This window comes from Sparus aurata, chromosome 12 (genome assembly GCF_900880675.1).
Source record: "Sparus aurata chromosome 12, fSpaAur1.1, whole genome shotgun sequence".
Classification (NCBI taxonomy): domain Eukaryota; kingdom Metazoa; phylum Chordata; class Actinopteri; order Spariformes; family Sparidae; genus Sparus; species Sparus aurata.
Window position 1 is genome coordinate 7,254,002 of NC_044198.1, and position 23,681 is coordinate 7,277,682.

The 23,681-nt window shown below is 41.5% G+C and overlaps 2 protein-coding genes across 2 annotated transcripts; both read right to left on the minus strand.

Annotated features, from left to right (window-relative positions):
- Window positions 1–1,528: 1,528 nt before the first annotated feature.
- mamdc4 (MAM domain containing 4) lies at window positions 1,529–19,334 on the minus strand. The gene is made up of 29 exons (XM_030436850.1): window positions 19,230–19,334; window positions 16,289–16,381; window positions 15,969–16,130; window positions 15,459–15,584; window positions 14,951–15,184; window positions 14,658–14,783; window positions 14,274–14,429; window positions 13,998–14,101; window positions 13,614–13,769; window positions 11,663–11,753; window positions 11,434–11,547; window positions 10,218–10,310; window positions 9,962–10,099; window positions 9,734–9,873; window positions 9,239–9,347; window positions 9,034–9,138; window positions 8,758–8,892; window positions 7,510–7,637; window positions 7,055–7,271; window positions 6,813–6,950; window positions 6,604–6,731; window positions 6,235–6,325; window positions 5,628–5,789; window positions 5,262–5,387; window positions 4,982–5,109; window positions 4,755–4,860; window positions 3,473–3,669; window positions 2,823–2,888; window positions 1,529–2,558 (listed from the first exon to the last, which is right to left on the minus strand). Exons 1-29 carry the CDS (start codon window positions 19,279–19,281, stop codon window positions 2,523–2,525), a joined length of 3,657 nt encoding a protein of 1,218 aa, XP_030292710.1. The 5' UTR covers window positions 19,282–19,334; the 3' UTR covers window positions 1,529–2,522.
- A 1,013-nt stretch (window positions 19,335–20,347) lies between these two features.
- On the minus strand, window positions 20,348–23,657 carry phpt1 (phosphohistidine phosphatase 1). The gene is made up of 3 exons (XM_030434696.1): window positions 23,266–23,657; window positions 21,542–21,669; window positions 20,348–21,291 (listed from the first exon to the last, which is right to left on the minus strand). Exons 1-3 carry the CDS (start codon window positions 23,429–23,431, stop codon window positions 21,199–21,201), a joined length of 387 nt encoding a protein of 128 aa, XP_030290556.1. The 5' UTR covers window positions 23,432–23,657; the 3' UTR covers window positions 20,348–21,198.
- Window positions 23,658–23,681: the final 24 nt, after the last annotated feature.

The window sequence follows — 23,681 nt, forward strand, 5'->3', positions numbered from 1 at the left end:
CACACACACGCACGCACGCACGCAGACACACGCACACACACCTGGAGCGCAGCAGCGGTCCAGCTGTTGGTTTGCGGGGCTTGGCGCTCTGTCTGCGGTACTGCATCCAGCCGCACACCAGCTCGTGCGCGATCATCACGTACAGCAGGAAGATGAGCACGGCGGGATCCATTCAGCCGCACGCGCCGCTGGATGAGACCCCGGTGGCGCGAATCAAAAAACGGTCCAGATGGAGGGAGCACAGCGGTCTGCTGCAGGATGCGTGATGACTGGTGACGATGATGAGGATGAGGATGAGGAGAGGAGAAGAGGGTCCTCGTGCCCAAGTTGCTCCGCGTCCAACTTTAAGCGCTCAGGTCGCGAGACACAAACGGCCGCTGCGGTGCTCGCCCGCACTCCACCCATGACACCGCAGCATCCTCCAAAATAATCCGTTCATCCGCGTGAAAACAGGCGATTCTCTGCGCGTCTCCCTGACAGCAGCCGAGAGTCACGGTGACAGCAGCCGAGAGGGGACACCGGAGGATGTTGCCGTAGAGACGCGACCGTTGCTAAGGACAGGATGTCGTCATCCCCTCTTCCTAAAGATGAACGAGGCATTTGACCGTCACGTCAGTGCCACGCAGGGAGCAGTCGAGAGCAAGAGCCACCATTCATTCTTATACCTGACAGCGGTAACACGTGTACTGTTACACTGAAATAATCTGCAGCCAGTCCATCACAGAACTCCCAGCTTTAGCCAATGGGCATTCAATCTCAGAATTGTTATATTGGCAATATTAATGAGGTAATAACACAAACTCAGAGATATGTATTTTTCCAGTAGTGAATAAAAAAGCTGTTTTCAGAAGAAAAAAAGGTCCCCGGGACAGTGTTTGAAGCTAGGAAGGAGCCGGATCTGCCACATAAACACAAAGTATAGTACTGTAGGATACTGTTTTGTCCTCCAAGATCAGTGTGTTTATTCAGTTCATTCAGTCATGGAAACACATATGAAAAATCAAAAAGCCAATGAAGATATTTCTCTTGCAATTAAAAATTCTTCAGCAAAACCACACAATGCTCCTTTAATTGATGCACGACTCACAATGATCGAATGCGGGATGTGTCATGGAGTCCTGTTGCTCACCATGAACAAATAATGAAGTTACCATGACCTCATGGGATTGTTACAGACTTAAAGGTGCAGTTTGTAAGAATTTGCTACATGTTGATTCATACTCCTCACAAACAGGTGGCAGCATATCACCAGACTGACTGCTAACTGCTGCTAACTGTGCTCATGTTTTGACATCCATGACTGTAGCGACTGTTAGCTTGTTAGCTCAGTTAGCTGTACAGCCAGCAGGACTGCCTTGGGAGTGTTTAGTGTTTGCTTTGGACCACTGTGAGAAACAGGCTTACAGGCTGAAGACTATCTAGTTATCATGCTAACTTCAGCAGATATATCAACGAACCTTTATGAACACATTTAATTTCCCAGTGGACCAATTTACTCTCAAAGTGAAAAAGCACTATGACACCAGTGTTGCAATGCTCAACTTGAATTTATTTATCATCAGAGATTAATTATATCTTGTGAAGCAGAGTAAAGTGAACCCTCCAGCACATCTGAAAGAACACATCCGTCCTACGGTCTTTTTTCGAAACAGTTGCAATAGATGTCGACTTCCTCTACAACCTTCCTCTAGCTGAACCAGTCTGTCTCTTTAAAGGGGAACTCAACAACTTTTGATAGGGACAGATCAGAGGCGGAGAGGTTCTGATAGTCCTAAATATGAGTCGAGATCTACTCCCACAATGCAACTCGGTAGTGTCTTTTATCAGACACCCCTTCCCTTGTAAACTCATGTCTTTCAAACGCCCACAGCTCAGGCTCTGTGTCATAAATGTGCCTCTGAGGTAAAGCTAAAATATGCAGGTAAGGAGATATTAAGTGAATCCTTTTCTCCAATTTAGCAAAGCTCACCCAGAGCCAAGGAAGACATTATACAGCAGGTTTAACAGGCTGAGCGGCACTTTTGTTGAGTAAATGGACTTAAAATCAAAGGGGTGCCCCTTTAAGCCATGAGGAAATGAGATCTTCTTTAACCAAACAAACATGATTCAGTGTTTCTCTGTTGGAACTTCCTGACAGATCCAAAATGGATCATAAAACTCCATTCAACCTTGTCAGCCAGGGATTATATGCCTATCTTGATTTTAATGAAGTTAAACTAATTCCATCCATGTCTTCTTCTTCTCCCTCTGACTTCCTTCTGTTCTGACAGGCAGTCAGCTGCGACCCTCGAGGGCTCCGCCAGATCTGAGGCAGCTGCATCCATTAGACCTTCATCAGTGTTTCAGTATGTGGGCTGTGCTTGTGTTTTGTGTGTGCGTGTGTGTGTGTGTGTGTGTGTGTGTGTGTGTGTGTGGGTGGGTGCGTGTCATGTAAGGGCGACACAAACAGTTCTCCTGCTGTGATATCGCCTTGAATTCACAAAGCCACATTTAGGTGGCACGACCACTGTGCTCCTCCCGCCTCACGCCACCTCCATCTCTCTGACATCTTCATAGACCTAAAGAAACACAAAAAGGAGAATGAATCTTTCGATGAGAATCTGCACTCTGCTAGATGTTTAAGAAATGTTTAAGATATGTTGTACAGGATGTGGGGGCTGATGGCGCTGATTCTACGGTCCGGCCCTCTAAGGTCAAAGATGCGTTAGCGCAGCTTTAAACTACCTTGATTTCGACTGTACTTACACAGTACGTGTAAATAGTGATGAGTATATTGTCTCCCAAACATTAGTCATAAAAAACTGTTTGTACTGTTTACTCACAGAGACATTGTTGAAGCCGGCTGCCATCGGATGGTTTTGCATTGATGGAACTGCCACACGGTCCTGCTGAAGAGAACGCGTGATTATTCTTTAACCAGACACAGCAAAGACAATATACTGCTGCTAGCTACAATTCAAATAAATTCCGATTCTTATTTTTGTAAAACATCTATAATTTTCTTTTGTCATATGCACCGTGGGATTGTAGGTAGATATTTGGCCATTATATTTACTGTATTTGTTGGTTATTTTAGACAAATTTCATAACTTGAGAGGTTACCAGGATGTTACTTGGCCTGTTATGGATATTTGGATTTAACTAGCTTGGATATTCACACACGCCACGAACACTCTGCCACCTTTGTTGTAGTTCTCATATTTGAATGACACCTCAGAAACATCAGCAGTTATAGTTATAGCTTTTTGAACCCTGTGATGCACATCGTTACTTCCAAAAAGCTACATTTACTTTTTCTCTCTAATATGATGAGCCAGTCTTCACTATTCTTATTCTCACTGTGCTTAGTCCACATATTAGATTTACTACCTTTCATGTTTTAAATAAGGTGCGTTGATAACCAGAACTATCCGTTAATACTCATGTCACTGATTTGACAGTATGTTTCTTCAGCATTGTCAGAATGACTCACTGTGAGGTCTGGTTCATATATGTCATTACTGAAGCCGCCACGAGCCGAGGAAGATGATGATGATGGACCGGCCCCGGACGCTACTTCAGGCCGGGTTCTAAGGTAGTAAATCAGCAGGGCGACCAAAGTGCCGACGAGCAGGAGCATCACGATGACGGACGCCGCTATCCCTCCTGCGTTGTCGTGCTTTGGTGAGGCTACGGGGAAGATGGAAAACATTCAGTCTCCCTTAAAGACAGATAGACAGCATTACATTACAGTCAGGGCTGCACCGTAACTTTTGGGCAGCCATTAAAATAGATTGACTTTGTTATGCTATCAATGAAGAAGAAGTCAAAATGTTTGCTCTTTAGCAGCTAACTGTGAAAAACAGGCTGTGAGAGCATGAACATGCTAATAACATGCTAGCATTACTTGGAAAAAAGAGGTGACAGTGCAAAGTACAATGGGCAAGTTATTGTAATTATTTATATATTGTAGTGAAGTAAATGAAGGCAATTATGCAAAATCACTACGCCTGGAGAGAAATAGTTCCAGCATGCAACTTCCTGTAATAGCAAAATTCGTAGTCTTTACATTTCTGTTTTTGTATGGATTTCCCGCTGCTTCCAGCCATAATGCTAAGCTAATCTAACATGCCGCTGACCACAGCTTCATATTTAATGTCAAGACAGACAGAGTGGTCTGCTCTAAGCCAGAAATTGAATGGGCATATTACTATTACCATGGTGACAGAGGTGCATGCAGATGCAGAGGCTTCCTCAAACTTTGCTCCATGTTTGTTTCATTTAGTGATTTTTTGCTGAAGCCTGTATTACTTCAGAGAAAATCTACTCCTCATGGCTCAAAAAGAAAGCCAGCTAACTGGATCAAGTGCAGTGGACTTTGAGATCATCACTGCCCACAGCATCTTATTACCCACCAACCACACTGTGGTACGATTGAGAGAAGGGAAGATGGGATAAGATCTGAGCTAGCCCAGCTTGACCATTGGCTATTTCTGGCCTACTTCTGGCTGATATCTGGTCCCTGGGAAATAAAATTGATAAACTAAGCCGTTGGCTAACTCAGCAACGAGAGAGCAGAGACTGTTTTTCCCACAGATCTGGCTCCATCACAACATCAAGCTAAACCATGTTTAGACATGGCAGCTACTTAGCTTTTATACCATTTTTGGTCAGTCAGAACATATTTTCTTTAAAAAACTGACAAACAAGCTTTGTACACTTGATGTAAGCAGTTCAAAAGTTGAAAAATGTGTGAAATAACTGGCACATCTTACTTGAGACTGGATCTTTCACTTCGCCGGCACAGTTGATTCCGACGGTGTACTCAATGTCATCCAGAGCGACGGCACCTGATGATCCTTTGATTCCTTCAAACACGATCTGATGATGACGAAAAACAAAACGACAGCTGACATCGTCACCCGGCTCACGTACAGAACACTATGCAGGGTAACAGTTCGTGTCAGAAGCACTATATTAGTTTATACAGTGAGAGTCTGACCTGATATTCCTTAACAGATGTGATGTTGACGTCAAAGCGTCTCCACAGATCATCCAGTTCACTCACAACCACCAGCTGGTTCAGCAGACCTTCAACCAGCATCCACACCTTCAGCTCCGCAGTGTCCGCTGCAGACATGGGGGAAAAAAAATGGATTGTGACAACAAAATATCAAACAGCAAGTGCATCACACACTTTTCGGAGATGAACACGTGGGTACAACAAATTGAGAACGTATCCGATGAACGAAGCACGGATGATGCAGAACACTGCTCCTTACATGAGTACAGCTTGTAGGCCCAGAATTTCAGGCAGGTGCCCTTGGTCGGGGGCAGGTGAGGGCTCAGCAAGTAAGCCCTTTGCATGGCTGCCGTCCGGTTGCTGCTTGGAAGGAACAGGAAGTGACCTTGCGGAAAAGACAGGGAAGTCTATTTTACATTTTGTTACATATCAGAGACGAGACACGCTCCTATCAATGATATTTGTGCTTGAAAATGATAAAAAAGTGTAGTTCTCCTTGTGACTGTCAGTGCACAGATATTTTCGATGAGAAGTGAAACACATGACTGGCATGAGAACATGTTGCTTTTTCTACAATATCCACAGCCGAAGGAGCTCAAGCCCTGATCGTCTCTATCGGGCTCACCCCTCTCTGTGCCCAGAGTGTGGTCGTGAGGCGGGGTGGAGAAGTGCCTCTCCGCCTCCTGATTGGTCAGCTCCCAGTCCAGTTGGTCCTTTTCGAGACCTTTTTGTCCGTTTTGAGTGTTAGTCCAGCTACACAGCCCTCTCTCCAGTGTGCACTTTGAACCTGAGGTGTTCGAGACAAACACAAAGAGGATAAAACTGTGTGCTGTTGTTTAGATGTTTAACAAATAGCTCATTGTATTGATGAAGATTTATTTGACGGTAAAAGAAGGGATTTGTTGAGGGATTATGACAATTCTAATCTTAATAATTCGTATTTGATTATGCTGACTGTTGCATAGCATTAAGCATCTCTCATTGTATAAATAATCATAAACTGCATTAACATGACTCAAAGCCCTTGCAACAGAATGAGAATAATACAACTGTTAAATAAAACTATAGAGGAATAAACTAATAACTACTTTATTAACTCCAAGGTAGTGACAAAAACACAGACGATCTCTCACAGGTGCTGGTCTAAAATGACCTAAAATAACTGATGAACCTTCACACTAGTCTCGGCCTGTCGCGTGTTTCTCCTTCGTTTTGCCGAGGCTGATACAAACCTAGATCTTGACACGGGTGAGCCAAAATAACGATGTCGTCAACTGCGACGTAAGTATTTTGACCTCCGGCTCCGACCACTTCAAACTCCAGCTGCAGAGCAGAACAAAGCACCACATCAGCTTGGCTTAAAAGACAAACACAACGTCCTACATGTAAAAGTTCACTAATGAAAGTACTCTAAATATATGGAATTTGAAGACAATTCTGAATTAGAGACAGGAACAAGTATTTCATTGTTCATGTTTCATTACTTTGTATGTATGACCTTTATATATGTAATACCTTACTGCTTAATTGCTCACTTCACTTTTTAATGCCTAAACAATGAATTGTGTTAAAAAGTCTGTCACTGATCCTCCACACTGTACCTGCCAGTCCACAAGGCCACTCGAGATGTTGCCGTTGCCATGGCGCCAGATGTGTCCCTGTTCCAGACTGTCAGAGAAGATCTTCACCCTCTCTCCCTTCACCGGCTTCATATACAGCGTCAGAGAACCTGAGGAAGCACACACGGTCATACTGTGTTACCTTTGGGTTAATTATGCGATGTGTGTCTTGGCGTGTGCAGGTGTCTCACCAGGATATTCTCCTCCCATCTGATACCAGAAATGGACGCACTCGGTCCTATCGGTTCCCCGGTGAACAGGCGATGTCAGGAGTGCCGCATCACCAAAAGGAAGGATGTTCCCTGCCGTGTTAGCCATCATGTAGAAGCCTGAGCAACCAACCCAGCAGAGGAAAATCAGGATTTCACAGTCTCACAGTTTTCTGCAAACACGCATCAAATTATGATTTTTCTTTAATGGGATTCTGCCTCACCCAGTTCAGTCTCAAGAGTGTGGTCAGTTAAAGGTCCATTTAACGTGGTGGAGCATCTGTTGCGGTACAGCCAGTTAACTTTACCAGAGCTGCTGTAGCCGCACTGCTGGCCTTCAAAGGAACACATCCTGGGCAGGGCGCACGGACGCCCCGTGAACGCCACATCATCGATGGCGATGCGCCCGTCAAATCCGGAGCGAACCGCTTCAAACACCAGCTGGAGATCAGAGGTCAAAGATCAGAAAGGGTGGGTTGGACAGGACAAAAAATAATGCTCATTAATCATTTTCATCATCATGATCTCTTTATCCATCTGGTTTTCAATTACTGGCACACAAAAACCCAATTTAACCCTCCTTTACTCCATCTTCCCCACTTTTTGTTGTTACTGTTATTTAATGATGAATTTTGAGACATCGTGTAGTAATTTCAGGCTGACTGTTGTTATTCCAGACCTGGAATTTGGTGAGCTGGTGTGGCACCGGGCAGTGTGCCTCGTGCCACATGTTGCCATGAGCTCCACTGCGGGTCCAGAGGACGCTCTCAGAACCATCCATACTTAACAGCTTCACGTTCAGAGCACCTGGACGGGATCAGCGTGTGTGGACGGACCAGCAGGAATGAGAGGGCAAAGAAATGATTCAAGTTTCTCATTATTTCCAGCTTCTAACAAGGTAAGAAGGTCATATTTCATTTCATTTTAAGACAGTTACTCATTCAAAAATGCTGACAGCACTTGACTTAAAGGGATATTCCGGCGTAAGTTTAATCCATGGTCTAAATCACTGTGAAACTGTGTTACACTCCCTCTCGAGAGATCAAGTTTGCAGACCGCTAATTTACGGAGTTTTATCAACCTCAGAAACGACCGCACGACAACAATACACTGCAGTAAATGGATCCAAATATAAACCGCCACCAAAAAGCCACAAATAATGCTCAGAACAGCACCAAACTTCAGCAACAGTACAAATAGGGTCTCAGCACATAGTCCGGGGCATCTAACCTCCACTAGCTTAGCTGGATTTTTACTGAAAAGCTGACTAAATTTACCACTCTTCTGCAGCAGCTTCCTGTTGACGGGAAGTCCCGACGACTCGATTACCGAGTGCATTAGAGTTCCGCGGCTCATGGATGAAAATGTATGATTATGACTCCATGGAAAAGCAATCAAAGTTCATATGTGTCTTACCTGCCAGTTTATAACAGTTATTATCGAGAGCGGACAGGGAAAAGAACGGAATTGAGCATTTCTAACCGCACTCGGTAATTGTCACGTCGGGACTTCCCCGACCCGGAAGCTGATGGAGGAGAGTTGAACTCTGTTTTTAGCTTCCAAATAGAAATCCAGCTAAGCTAGCGGAGGTTAGATGCCCTGGACTATGTGCTGAGACCCTATTTGTACTGTTGCTGAAGTTTGGTGCTGTTCTGAGCATTATTTGTGGCTTTTTGGTGGCGTTTTATATTTGGATCCATTTACTGCAGTGTATTGTTGTCGTGCGGTCGTTTCTGAGGTTGATAAAACTCCGTAAATTAGCGGTCTGCTAACTTGATCTCTCGAGAGGGAGTGTAACACAGTTTCACGGTGATTTAGACCATGGATTAAACTTACACCGGAATATCCCTTTAAGTGACACTATCTGAAAGAAACTTCATTATCTTGATCTCACTCTCTACTGCTTTCCATTCAGTCTCATCCTCACCTGTGTTCGGCCCATAGATTTTGTAGTAGAAGGACAGGCATTGATCTGAAGAAGCTGGTATCTGTGTGAATGAAATTAAGCGCCCGAACGCACCGCGCAGAGAAGGACTCCACATGTCCACAGCAAGGCTACTGCCTGGACACCAACAGAAGGGTGAGGGGGGTATGAGTGATGCAATGTGTGTGTGGAAAGAATCTTTATTGAAAAAAGTAAACCCATGCACTGTATATTGATTTATAATATTTTTTTTTGTGTTTCTGTTTTAAATGAGCTTGCCTATCCCGATGGTGTAGTCCGTCCCATTGAGCACGGTCCAGTCGAAGTTGTCACTGTTGTCCTGATACCATCCACACAGTCCATCTTCGAAGTTGCACGAGAGTTCTGGCAAAAAAAAATTAAATAAATCGAAGCATTTAGACATTTTAAAAATATATAGCTGCCTCAACATTGTGTGTAAACTGTAACAAGTGGTGAGAGTTACCCGTTGGAGAGGATGGGAAATATTCAGCATGACAGCTGGCGAAGTGGACGTTTCTCACTTTGATCTTCGTGCATGTGCAAATTTTCACACGCCGAGCTTCAAACGCCAGCTGGTAGAGACACAATCAGGAAAACAAAAGAGCCTCATGAGGAAAATGACTTTGACTGAACTTTGGGGAATGACTCGATTTTGGAGACAGCCTCAAGTGGCCATCTGAGGAACTGCAGTTTTTTTTTGCAACTCCAGTTACCCTGCTTGCCGTACCAAAGTTTGACTTCCTGTTTAATTTTGTGGCTCATATCTGTGACTCAACTGTCATCATCAAAGCAAAAGTTTCATTACAACATAACAAAACAAATACTGATTGGTTATTTGGCTGAAAGAAAAATAAAAGTAAAAAAAAATACGCTATTTTTGTCACAGATAATTCCAAAAATGTTATTTTTCAACATCAATGCAAACATTTTAATGGTATGAACTGTAAACATATCAGACCTGGAAGCGATCTTTTCTGGCTCCAATATTCAAGCTGGCTGTCTGCCACGACTCCTCGTCTGTTCCCGTCTTCCCACTGAACTCCCACAGTTTAGGCTGCACTCCTAGCATGCTGTCAATCACCCTGATGGAGAGCTCACCTGCAGCACAGACGAGTGCACCGAGTCATTATAAAAGATCTGAGTCCAGGAAAAAGTAAGAAGTCAAATAACAAGTAAACTTAGGTACCGATGTGTCCTGGATTCCCAGTTAGCGCAAAATCAAAGCGCAGGGTGCAGGCTGGACCCGAGGGGCCCAGGAGGGGGGTCCGTGTCTGGGCCTCAGTCAGCTGCTGGCCTGGGGATACATCTACATACAGGTACTCCTCTATGGAAAACAAAAGAAATATTGTGGGGGTTTTTTTTTAGGTTTTTTTTTTTTTATCGTTGAAGATAAGGGAATCAGTACTTGGTCGTTATCAATAGTTGACAGAGCGTTTTTGTACCTTTGGATGTGGAATTTTTAAAGAGCACCCAGCCTTGATTCCCAATGCTGGTGTCAGTCCAGCCTGAGCTGCCCTCAGGGTCGGAGAAATCCCCTGCAGGAAAGATTCAAGGAGACATCTCACTCATCATGACACAGAAAGTGAGACAGGTTTTGGTATGCAATATCAAACAACAAATTAATGACTGAGCCATGCATATTGATTTTAACGTAACAGACAGATAATCTACCTGCTTTATTTCTTTTTGATTGCAGGTATAAAAACAACACAACAAAGCACAATAAATCCTACTAAATACAAAACAAACAGAGGACTGTGTGTTTTATTGCTTTCAAATACAAACATCTCTAATCTCTTCAGTCTGGGTATGATCAGTTTTATATCTTTCAGATGGACAATATTGTTGGTTACAGTTACAAAAATATCAATATGAGTATTTTCTGACCTACCACCTCTCTGGTTAAAATTTGGTTAAGTTAACACAACTTAAACTACTTGGCTAAGTTTAGGAGAATCATTCACTTTTGGTAAGAGACAGGACATAGACAGATCTCTGTGGTGTCCAGTCAGACACTTTGGGTGCAGAATCATCCAACCTGATCTCTTCCCTATGAGAAACACCATCACTCTACTTCCTCCTTGACATCTCAGAAACGACGCTAGATTAGCGTAGCTTCAGTCAGGGAGACCATCTCTATGCAGACATTTGTCTCTTTCCTCTATCTCTTATTCTTGCGTCTGTCATTATCAGCTGACTATGGCTGTTTACTCTTTCAGCCAAACTTTAAGTCTGTTTTTTTCTCCTATCCATTGCTTTCGCTGCAAATCACTATGACCCTCATCCGAAGCCCACTCGTCCTCAACCCTTCAATACAGAACTTGACCATTCTTGAAACACGTTTCATCTTTATTGTGTACGTCAATATTTATATACAGTAAGTCTCCTGATTGAAATGGCCTTAACCCATGGTGTATCAATCTTTAACCAAAAGATCTGCTGTAGATGTCCTGGTGTGGACAGTCTGCTCCTCCTTGGGTTGATATTTTTACGCCCACAGGCTCATAAAACCCATTAAAAAAAAAAACCCCAAGGCCTGATTGAGCCTCAATATGCTCCTGCTGACTCTTAGAAAGAACTCAACTCCCTTTCATTCTATAAATCTTTTGCAGACTTGGTGATGACTTTGAACTGAAGACACAGGATGAATAGACTCACCACATTTGGTTTCATCCTCTGCATTTGGGCAGTCACCATAAAAATTGCACATCTTGTCTGGTTCAGTGCACGGCTCTTTAGGAGACTTGGGGAACTCTGCCAATGTATAATTCGCTGTTCAGGAAGAGAATGTGAGATTGAAGATGCATCACCCCACAGAAGGCATTGACTCTCATTCTCTGCAGATGAGATATGATGTGATGTGTTAAAAGACCACTAAAAGGATTACCAGTTGATGGGCGGCATTCAGGAGACAACACGATGCTGTCGATGGCGATGCCTCCATATGCTGAGTCCCTGATTGCTGCCATTATTACAATCTATGATGATGGACAGGGGAAGGAGGAAAAGGGGTGAATATGTGACCGGAGGACAATTTCATCCAAACACAAAAAGCTGTAGATCATTCATTTACTCATCAACCCTACCATTTGTATTTTTTAAAGATATATCTAAAATGTACAGGAATCTAGTTTTAGTAGTGATCAGGATTTTTGTCATTCAAAGACTGGAGTCAAAAACTGTCTGCTCTCAATCCTCATCCTTTCTTTTAAACAGTGTGTCATTTCTGCCACTAGAGTGTCTCTAAATTAAAACAATCAAAGCAAAATACATTGTTTTGCTATGTGATGACACGCTTGTGTTAAACGTCATTACTCCCTGACATATTATCTGATGTTTCCCCTAAGTTTTTACAGGGGTTTCTCTGGGTCTGGACATATAAACCCAATACGTAAGTACACAACTCATACTTAACTCAACATTATATAACAAATATCTGGTTGTTTTGAACCATTATAATGAGTAAAATGTTCAATATTGTATTTTCAAAATATAAACTTTTTGGGAAAATAAGTCTGAAAAACACACATTTCAAAGAGATATCAATAGGAATTTGCAGAACAGAACCACTTCATATGCGCGGGAGGTAATTCAGAAAAAGTGTTTTCATTACATAGTGCCAGAAAGTCTCTCTACTGTAAAAATGGTCAGAACACATCCTGGTCACAACTCTTTAAAAAACAAATCTAAGATACTTGTGTTTGTTGTCTATGTTGTTTTATTCTGTTTTGTCTTGATGGACATTGCTCACAGATGGCATTTGATCTGTGATCATGTGGATAATAAGAGATTGCTCTGTCTCTCTGATTGGTTTTCATTGGTTGCCAACTAATGTGCGTTTCCATCCACTACTGTAGCACATCAAGATAAACAGTTGGTGGCACAAATTCTCCAGTTAAACCATTAAACCAGTGCAGCAGAAGAGGGCACAATGAGATGGTGTCAATAAAATAGCCCAAGCTGAACATTAAATGGCGAAAAACGGCAGAAAACATAATGGAAATATGACTTTCTGTTAATATGAGGAAAGATACAGTCTCCTCATTTCTCCAGAGATATGACGTTTTTTTAAACTAATTAAATAAAGCTCTAAATACAAGGTGTGTCTCGCTTGTAATAAGTTAATGAGAAATATGCCAATGTTGCATGTGAAAAAACACGTCTCTATATCTGATTGAAATGTTTTTAGGCCTGTAAGGAGTTATTCTTTTGCTAGAAATTAGACAGAAATATTTGGGGAGATTTTGAGTTAAGTCACATGCTTCACATATGTCATGATTTTCACGTTCGTCTTCATTGCACCTGTCATATTTTGCTTTAATTGATACTATTGATACCAGATTTCCCCACATTTGCAAGGGGTAAAGAAAATGTATGTGATGTCTAAAGTTTATTTGATTGTTTGTTTATATTCTCTTCTTGAAATGCACATTAAATCAGGTGTAACCATGTCTTATTATTCATTCTGCTCTGCATCTGTCTGCATGTGAGCAGATGTGCACAGATCACTTTCCTCTAGTATGTCTATTTAAAAAAAATAGTATTGGCTGTTATATCTTCATCAGACTGAACCGTCAAATATTCAATATCAGTACTGAAGTTAAAATGACAGTTTCGGGCTGTAAGCAGATTCTTGTGACAATTGTAATCCACCTGTGTACATTAAGTCCACATTTACATTGTGATAAAATGAACACAAACAGAAACTTTTTTCGTTACCATGTCTCATCATTTTCCTGTGACTCATCTTTACTCATGAATCTTCAGTATGAATATCTCAGTTTTACAGATTTTCAGGGCTACGTTACTATGGCGACAAACGCAGGTGAGGTACTCACTTGGAAAGTGTCGTTGGTGACGATCTCCACCTCGGCCTTCACCCAGACATCACCTAGAGCTCCGGCTCTCTCCCACACAGGGTAGATCTTTCGATCTGCCACCAGAACCGTCAGACCGCCGGACCTCGGCCCAAACTGGTGAGTGTACATCACCATCTAGACGCAAAAATTAGGTTCAAATTATCTTTATAAATATCTTTAAACATCATCAATCAAAGCAATGAAACATGAACAGATAGTTTATTCAATGGAGCATTTTTTTAAATTTTATTTCCTTCACTGTTATTTCATTTTATTTCTCTTACTTTTAGTAAAGTCTAACAGTAAGATAGCGTAAGAGTAAATCAAAAGCCTCTATGAATGAGGAAAAAGCTTGAAACTCACCTTGCATGGATGGGTACTATTGGTGGGTTCAAGGAGGTGACTTTGGAAAGCGGCCCAGTCCATTTTGAGACCACCATCAGGCACAGTGACATACAGGAAGTGACCTGCAAGATTTATCTATCATTTTTATTTATGTAAGTCACTTAAAATTCTTAAGAAAGTGCAGGGGTTGTGATTGGACCATCCCCTCTGTTGAAATCAAACAACCCACAGACTGAGAAAATATGTTGTGATTTTCAAAATGATAAAAGCACAAGGGTCCAGTAATCGTTATACCTGTCACGTTGTTGTTGGAATGATCCCTGCCTGGTCCTTTCAGAGGATCCGTGATGGAGAGGTCCTGCTGGTCCGTCCTGAACCATTTCAGATTGGAGAGTGAAGTCAGGTCCCATTCACACAGGCCCTCCTCAAAGTCACAGATACTGAACCCTCCTGGAGACACAACGAAATGTGTTACAGCTAGAACATCTGATCAGTTTTGTTGGGAAAAAAATTAACGGCAACGTCTCTTTCTGTAAAAAATATTCTGGTTTCTCTGGTAACCGGCACTGTCAACGGTCTCCATGGGGACTATATCTTCATTAGAAGCGAGGTCTGTCAATATGACATCATGTAAGGAAGAACACGTTGTTTTGTTGTGTCAGTCAGATGAATTCTCACCGCAGGTCAGCTCATCAGTCCCGTCGCCGCAGTCGTCGGTGCCGTCACAGACCTGCCGCTGATCCACGCAGCCCTCGCGATTACACTCCATCATGTTTGTTGGACACTCTTGACCAGGGAGTGGTACTGATGACGTCACAAGAGGAAAACAACAAAACCTGTTATCATGATGCTTATCAAAGCTCTGCAATTTAAGTGATTAATTAAGATTCATTTATTGTGACTAATTGCTAGCGGGACACAAGACTCCATAAGAAGGCTGTATATGAATAGGATAACTTTGATGGACTCACAGGGCAGAGCACAGTCCAGAAACTCCAGCTGGTCCACCGCCACATCTCCTTTCCCCCCCTGGGATCGCTGCGAGTGAAGGCGGATTCGGAATGGCCCGGGAATACGGCCCAGGTAGATGGTCGCCTCCCTCCAGCCACGTACACTGGTGGCCTCGGGACGCCACACTACGGCCTCTCGAGCGTCCTGGTGATGGACGGACGCCCACAAGGGTGTGGCGCCCAGGCCCGTGCGACCTACAGGTTACATTACAAATACTTTATGAGCACGGCAGCTGCAGGGGAAATTAAATCTTATCACAGCGTACATGACAATACAAATGTCTAATAATGAAGATTATGTTGACAATAGATACAGCTGTCAAATCAGCTTAATGAGAGTCAATTACATGACAGATTACAAACGACAAATAAAAGCACATTAATAGAAGTAGTCGAAGTAGTACAAAATGACATGAGGCCCACTGTAGGCAGTTTGAGTGTATGAGCTGCAGTCATTACTGCTCGTCACCTGAGTCCCACAGGAAATATCTGAGGCGAAGGCGACAGGTTGGTGAGGACTGATGCATGTCTGGAGAGGTGAAAACTGCTCTGCTGACAGACTCTGAGTTCACTGCGGTCACACCCATGAACCAACCTGTGTGAAGGGACATATTTAAAGTTTAGTGCAGGGTGCTGTTGTTATCCTGCTGATTATAAGACGCAATTGCCATTTTCTTTAAATTTACATTTGAATTACCGAACAATACAGAGTTAGTTTTATCCAAAGCTTCCTATCATTATTACTAAGGAGGATATGGAAAATGTTAAAGCAATTTGACAATCACATTGTAAACCTGCACTTAGAGATCACATGATAATCTGAGGTAGATAAAAAAGTCTGAGACCCTTTGCTTACTGTGTTGATGTACTCTACTAGTATAAATTTCATACTGAATAAATGTATTTAAAGGTGCCCGATACTTTAGATAACAAAAAGACAACAAAATAAAGGGATAGGTGACTGTTTATTCCACTGTACCTGTAGCTGTCCCGGTGGTGTAGTCAGAGGACGGCCCGCTGTCGGGCAGAGCGTCCCCTCTCTGAAACCTGTCCCATCTGTACACGGGTGCGTCGATGGACTGGTCAGTCCACCCGCACATTGCATCCTCAAAGTCACACTCAAACTCTCTCCCATTGTGGCCTTGAGAGGAGTCACAGGAATAACAGTTGACTTTTGAATACACATCAAGTGCAACTAATGAAAAAGTCTGTAGGTGTGATTGTCTCTCCGTATAAAGTGAAGTTAAAAGACAGGAGAATTCAGGAGCAAGCCATACAAAGAACTTTTTTTAAACTTACCACAGTCTCGCTCATCGCTGCAGTCAGAACAGTCGCACACAAAGTCACATCTCACAGCAGGACTCTCACATGTTTGAGCCAGAGAACCAGCCACTGTGTGATGAGGCAACACATCAAAGTCACCTCAAACTGTTTTCTGAAATACTTTTATTATAATGTCTCCAAGGAAGTTTTTAGAATTCAATTAAAAAACATTACAATCCAGTGATGTGGATAAACCTTCCGCAAAAAAATCAACACATTAAACTTTTTGCTGTATCTTCACTCATGGTCCACATGAAGCTGAAGCTCTGAAGCTTTTGACCGGGTCACAGAGTCTTCATCAGCACCAGAAGTTTGCTTTGTTGTCATGGAAATGTACATTTTCAAATGTTCCATTATTCTGAGCACTTTTAGGACTTTGTCATCCATATTTTTGTTCGACTGGATGTGTAATCGCTCTCTAATAAAAGACTAAACACCCACATCAAATGATGTGATAAAGTTTGAAGCTCCAGAACATGAAACGTTAGAATTAACTTAACTTAAACGGTTAAGCCAGCATGCAGGAGTAGACCTAACAGCGCTCAGAATAACAGAGAAAACATGTTCAGCTCCACGGTGACTTGATAATATTCTACCTGCTGATAAAGTTTGTGTGATACAGTCAGAAGCTCCGCAACAAGTGGACCTTGAGTGGATACTGCTCTGTGAACTTGTGAATCCTCTGAAACAAAGTAGAAGAAAAGTGGCTGTAGCTTCCCATGATGGAAATACCTGAGCTATCAGAACAGCACAAGTCCATTTAGGTAATTACTTTCCATCTTTGCTTCTGTTTGAAGGCTGTATAAAATCTCACATATGACTCCAACTGTCTTATCAGGACTCATTACTGTCAAAGATTTATTACACAACTAATGCCAACAGGCTCAAAGGCCAGAGGGAAGTAATCAGGTTAACGCCAGCAAAATGCCATCCGTTCATCCAAAGGTCTCTGATTAAGACTCGAGACAAGTGACACAACACAGGAACATGCACGGTGCACGTTACGCAGTGGAGAAACGTTCCGTTATCACACACAGTCTGATAACTTTAGGCTACTGGAGTCAGCTGGCAGAAATGAAATAAACACATTTCAAAATAGTTTCAGTCTTTTCTTTCGAACGTGATTTAAAAGTGAACGTGAGGACAGAATTGACAAGATGATCCTCAACACTGTACATTCTGCTTTAGGAGACAGGTTATTAGTATTTCATGAGTATTGCTCAGCAGCCAAACAGATTTGTTGTTATCATGATTATCACACATTTATAATAACCATCATTAATAAATGGTTGATCCATAGCTACTCAAACCTAATAGTTAATATCTATTTTACTGTTAACAAACTGCTTTACAAACCGTTTATTAAGCAGTTGTTTAGTTCAATGTTACATCTGATGTTTATCATACTTTGTAAATGGTTAATAAATACTGTGTACTTCATCTATAAACATTACTTGGATGGCTGTTATATAGACCCAAATATTGTTTTTAAACCTTTACAACTGCTTAATAAATGTTTTTTTTAATAAACTAAAGTTTGATTAACTATCAATTCACCATTTATTTATGATGGCTTTTATAAAGTGATGCCACTTAATGTCTCAGTGATAGCTTTGTATTTTTTTAACATGTACATGGAAATCGTGACAAGTTATTTTTCAAATGTTGTTTTCTTTCCTTGTTAAACAAAAAAAAAAGGATAAGGGGATGAAAACTATCTTACACTGAAATACTGTATATATACAGTATACACACTACATAAGAGGTGGATGGTTACATTTGATAGAAAATGTAACTGGCTTTGTCATTTGTTTGATAAAAAATGTTAAACTTTATGTCTGTCATAATAGAAGAAATGAACATCGAATGACAACCAAGTATCACAGCGGCATACTCATCAGATACTGAGCGTGAATGGGCACGAATTGTAGACTTTTATCATGACACTCAGAGTTTAGAATGTAAAGTTTGTGTCCATGTACACAAATGCTAAAGCCAACATTACCCCACAATTTTATGAAAGTACCTTTTCAAGTTCACAACTTTTACCAAAGTGCTTTCGTGGTCTAAACCTGACCACAGACTGGATGTGAACCCTGGATTCTTGTGTGACAGTTCTGGACTTTGTATGCGCAGCATCTACTGCAACTACCTCCCTGCAACTCCAGTGGGGTTCATACAGGTGGTGTTTCATTCAGTCAAAGAAACGTGGAGCAGGCGCAAAGAAAGATGTGCTGAGAGTTATGAAAACAATATAAAAGTTGTGTTCATTGTATTCTGCAGATCATATTTGGTGACCGTTGACAGACTGCTGTGATACTATGCTATGCAAGAACTCATTATGTCGCCAAAGTGAATCATGATTACTGCAACATAACTGGGGTTAAAGCTGACACATTTAGTCAAATATGTATATACTACATGTATTCTATTGAATCTGTTTCTGTAATAAGCTTGTAACATAGCCAAATGTAAGCTTTTTGTTGCGTGTACAATCAGCAGGCTGCTAGCCCCCCAAATTCCTTCAAAAGACACAAAACACTCAACCCCAGTGTCCTGACTGGTGTCTACAGCCCTGCGTTAGGGAGACTGAAGACAACAGGTGAAATGTATCAGCATCAACAGAGAAAAAACTATTTTCAAGCTTGAGCATAAACGTTCATTCTTGACCATTCACTGTTGGTTTAAGAGTTTCAGCATTAGCGTTTTTAATTGGTTGAAAGTTTTCTAAAAAAAAATAGTGGACCTCAACATATTTGTCCGACATTTAAGGCTTGTTAGAAGCTAACTCTTTACTTCATATTTATCTTTATAAATATAAAAAATAAGATACATTTAGTCTGTCCGACAGCAGGATTATCTCCTCATATTAAAAAGTCACTCAGTTTGAATGGAGTATGGCTGAGCGTGCTCTTACCAAACTGCAGAACCAGCAGCAGCACGAGGGCTGAGCTCCTCCACTGCAACATCTTCTTTTCTCCTCCTGCACCTGCTCAGTCTGAAGGTCTGAGCACAATCTGGACAGTCTTCGCCAGTTCACTCTGACCTCTTCTCCGTGCCTCAGAGATAACACCTGGACTTTACATTCTCCCAGCATGCAACTGCAATAAACCATCATAAAACAATTTCCTCCAAATGGCAGATCTCCGCAGCACATACATCCGTACATTTCACAATAACTGAAGAAGACACAGAGGGTGTCTGAGTTCATGGTGTCTGTTTCACAGGAGCAGGAGGTTGAGGGTAAAGTTTATGGATCCTTTTGTAATTAGCATCATGGACTGGATTTGTGTTAATATTCACTTTCATATATTAGTGATGATGTGCTTGCACCCATTTTGTCACTTAGTTCTTTCTTGCCAAGAGGGAGGTATCCAAGCAGCCAGAGATGTCTAATAGCCACTTAAACCACTGCTGCCTCCATACATGAATAACTAAATCAAGCTGACTGAACTACACTTGATTTCCATAAATCCAACAGATGAAAACTGCAAGCCTAGAAGTCCGAGTGAGAATTCACACACCCACAGTCCACAGCTGTCTGGATTTACCATTGATTTATGTGTATTTGACACATGCATTAATCTAAATGTAACAAATTGACATTTAGACTTTAGAAAGTAAAGATATTTCCCACTGCTGGATAAATTGACAGTGCACAAAGGTCCTGTTCAGTGAGACTGCATATTTGCTCGTGTGACGTAAAAGATCTTGAAAGTCCGCACAAACAAGCTCCTCCCTCGCTGGTCCTTAAATGCCGCGTCAGTAGTCTTGCCTTTAAATCCATGACTTTGTGACATCACACTACGTCCCCATGTCACACATTTGCATAGCTGTTTTTGGCACAAAATCTCAGATAAACCTATTGTACACTACCTGACCAGCAGAGATGAAAAGTTGCCACCAAACTGGTGAAGAAAGCAGATCATTAAGAGCTAAAATGATAAAGCTGGATACTGAAAAGGCTAAAAGGAGTAAATACTGGACTTAAACCTATCGGGTGAATGAATGAATGAATAACAACATCACCGTGTCTGCTGTTATGATTATTCACCGGTTCAGTTTTATTTTGGATTCCTACTTGAACAGGTTAACATGCTTTAATGCTCAAAAAACACTTCAGTTTTCTCATACTGTCCACTGCTGCAGCTCTGTATTCACCCTCTGTTCTAGCCCCTGCCTCTTTAAGGCATCTTTGATCGATATGTACTAATTCAACAGCATATCTAGTGTCCTCTAGCTGGCAGCTCCACCAGCAAATAAATGTATATACCACGATTTCATAATATATAGCACACTGGTAATCTTGAAAGATCATCAGGTTCAGTTATTCTTATCTAGCCACATTCACGTAAGGCCACGACATTCAGTTTACAGTCCGGTGGCCGACAGGAACACAGCTGCTCTTGGCCAATAGTACGATAAGCTATGATGGAGGGCCATTTCATTTTTCTGATAGGCAGCAACAAAAAAAAGCATATTTCAGGGAACATTTATTAAACATACATGACGAAGCATTTGTGGTTCACTTTCCAATTATCTTACTGATTAGGTTAAAGTTATGAGGCTATGTGACTCTAAAACAAGTCAGTGAGTGACTGTTTGTCACTCTGTTAAACTGTCATGACCAGTTTTTTATTCATAATTCCAGATGAGATTTCACACTAATGAAACATTTACCAAGATAATCAAGTATTTGTTTTTGACCCAAATATAGCAAAAATATGACAAACAAAAATATTTGCAATTTCAGTTCTTAAACTGGTACATAAAATAACTCAGAAAAAAGTTTTTCTAATGGCTTGTCGCTGTCCATCAGTCTTGTAGTTAAGTGCTACATTAGTCCAGGAGGAAGGGTGTCCAGCAGAGACTGATCTTAGTTCAGTTCAGTATCCCTCATTGTCCCAAGTCACCTCATAGTCTGGATACCGAGCCTTCAGTTTCTCAGTAGTGACTGCGTGGTTTGCTCTTCCATATCCCTGTAAAGAATAAAAACAGTGTTGCATTAGAGTTAGAAACCAACCATTTACTTACACAGAGTCACTATTAAACACTGATTTAATGACAATATGGAAGAGATTTCTATTAGTGACAAACCTGTCATTAATTCTCAGCCGTCTCTGCAGCTTTTAAGCCTCTTTTAGCTCTTGTTTTGGTTACATTTACGCTATGAACTGTTATTATCTACATAATCTCATTGTTTTTTTAAATACAGCAGGACTCTCTCACCATGGAGTATCCATAGACGTGGATCTTCTTGTCCTGGGCATCATGTCTGATCCTCCCTCCTCCGATACACTCACAGTCCAGGTGACCGTCCTTTTCCAGCTCTTCAGCAACCTTTTCGTAGATATCAGCTGCAGGAAAGAGTGTATGACAAGTGAGCAATGCAATAACACTGTGCTTTCTAGTATATGTCATCTGTAAATATAAAAATAAAGTAAGTCTAGCGTTAAAATGAATTCTATTATAATAAGGGAATAATTTTAACATATTTTCTAACATATAGTTTTATCAATAACAGCAGTTCACAACATTTGTTGGTTGTAAATGTGAACACATGTGAATGGAATCTAGAGTGTTTGAGTCACCAACTGTCCACAAAATATGTTTATGGATCACTCGAAATCTTGCGTTGCAGATGGGCTGCCTCCATCTGGTGTCTCTGACAAGGCTGATGACTTGTTAGATGATATTCTGTACTTCAGACACAACATAATGTGTGGAAATTAATATACTTAAATAACAGCTCTGAGCCATTTCTATGGAAGACACAAATTAAACAACACAAAAAAGTGAGTAAAATTTTATGTGAAGATAAGGTAAGATAAGAAGACTTTATTGATCCCTCAGTGGGGAAATTCTCTTGTTTACAACAGCTTAAGTCATAAACAGAGGGTTTTGTTTTCAGTAACTGACCTGAATTTTCCATTCCAAGTTAAAGGGGCACTATGAAGCTTTCGAGAAGATTCTCAAACTCAAAATTATAATGTTTACAATATAAATGAGGTAAAAATACATACTACAAAGAAATATTCAATTATCCATAACTGAATAAACAAGCTGTCATCAGAGGAAAATAAGGTCCCCAGAACACTGTTTGAAGCTAGAAAGGTGGCGGGGTCCGCCACATATAAACAAAGTAAAGCAGTATGATGCCGTGTTGTCCTTTAGGATCATTTTGCTTATTCAGGTCATGAACAGAGCTTGTTTATTAAGTCTGTTTAGGCACTCAATGAAGATCCGTCTCCTCTGATTAAAACGTCTTCTCCAAAACTACATAGTGCTCCTTTAAAGTCAAATCACAAAAACAAGAGTGAAGAGCTGTATTTACATTTTAGTCTTGACCAGCAGAGGGCAGCATAGTCCTGCCAGTACTTAATGCAAAGCACTGTCCGTACTGCTGTATTCACATTAGTTTGCGGATCTTTCATTCATATTTTACCATTCACAACCATGATAGTGTGTTATAATTAAAGGCAAGATTGAAATGTAAGACTACAACAAAGATCCAATACACATGGTGAAACCTGCCATTACTCCAAAACTGGCAGGTCTGTCTGACAGCGGCTGACAGTGTAGATTCTACTAGATGGATGGGCGTTTCTAATATTTGGTCCATGAGGGTAGAATGAATGTTACAAATACCGATCGGTATAACACAATACAATTGAACAGCCATAGAATGACCATAAAGTTGAAGCTGCGTACACCGCAAAATACTTAAAACAAAAGTTAACATCATAAACTTCATGAGGGAGGTTTCTGCATGACTGTTGTGTTCGACTGCATTAGTCGCAGCCATTGGTATTGCATGTAATAAACAGGCTGACGTTTCTGTTCTGTTAGATTAGAACTGGTCTTCTTTCCACGTTGTCGCGTGCAGGTCTGACGTTTTGAACGACTTTGTCATTAGCCTTCTTTGCCTTTAGCTAGCTCTCATCCTGACTCACCATGGTACTCGGCCCAGCCGTATCCTCGGACTATATCCACCTCCGAGTCGTCCCCTTCCTCTTTACTGTGAACTCTGATGAGGACGTACTTAAACACGCCGGCCGGGTCGATGTCAGCCTGCGGTATGTTGGCCATCAGAGCCGCAGCCCTCGTCTGTGTGCACATGTCCCAACTGCTCAGCGGCAACACTAGCAAACAAGCTAGCACACACAGTGCTTGAATTTTCTCAACAGTCTCCGTGTCTGTCTACACAAAAAGCTTTACAGCTTCGAAAGGACTTTCTATTTTCATATAAAAGTTAATGGAGCAACATGAACTTGTTACAACAAAGAGCAGTTCACACGCCGTCATGCTAGTTCCGCCATGCAGCGACAACAATAAGTCTTCCGGTCACAGCTTTCAAAATAAAAGCGAT

Excerpts from the sequence above, each read along its gene's own strand:
- mamdc4 (XM_030436850.1), bottom strand. The coding sequence starts at position 19,281 with ATGTTGCAGTGGAGGAGCTCAGCCCTCGTGCTGCTGCTGGTTCTGCAG. Across the intron at positions 13,770-13,997 it reads ATAGTACCCATCCATGCAAG|ATGGTGATGTACACTCACCA; the intron begins GTGAGTTTCAAG and ends TTTTGCGTCTAG. Across the intron at positions 6,326-6,603 it reads GTGGCCTTGTGGACTGGCAG|CTGGAGTTTGAAGTGGTCGG; the intron begins GTACAGTGTGGA and ends TCTGCTCTGCAG.
- phpt1 (XM_030434696.1), bottom strand. The coding sequence starts at position 23,431 with ATGTGCACACAGACGAGGGCTGCGGCTCTGATGGCCAACATACCGCAG. Across the intron at positions 21,670-23,265 it reads CGGCTGGGCCGAGTACCATG|CTGATATCTACGAAAAGGTT; the intron begins GTGAGTCAGGAT and ends TCTTTCCTGCAG. Across the intron at positions 21,292-21,541 it reads ACGTCTATGGATACTCCATG|GGATATGGAAGAGCAAACCA; the intron begins GTGAGAGAGTCC and ends TATTCTTTACAG.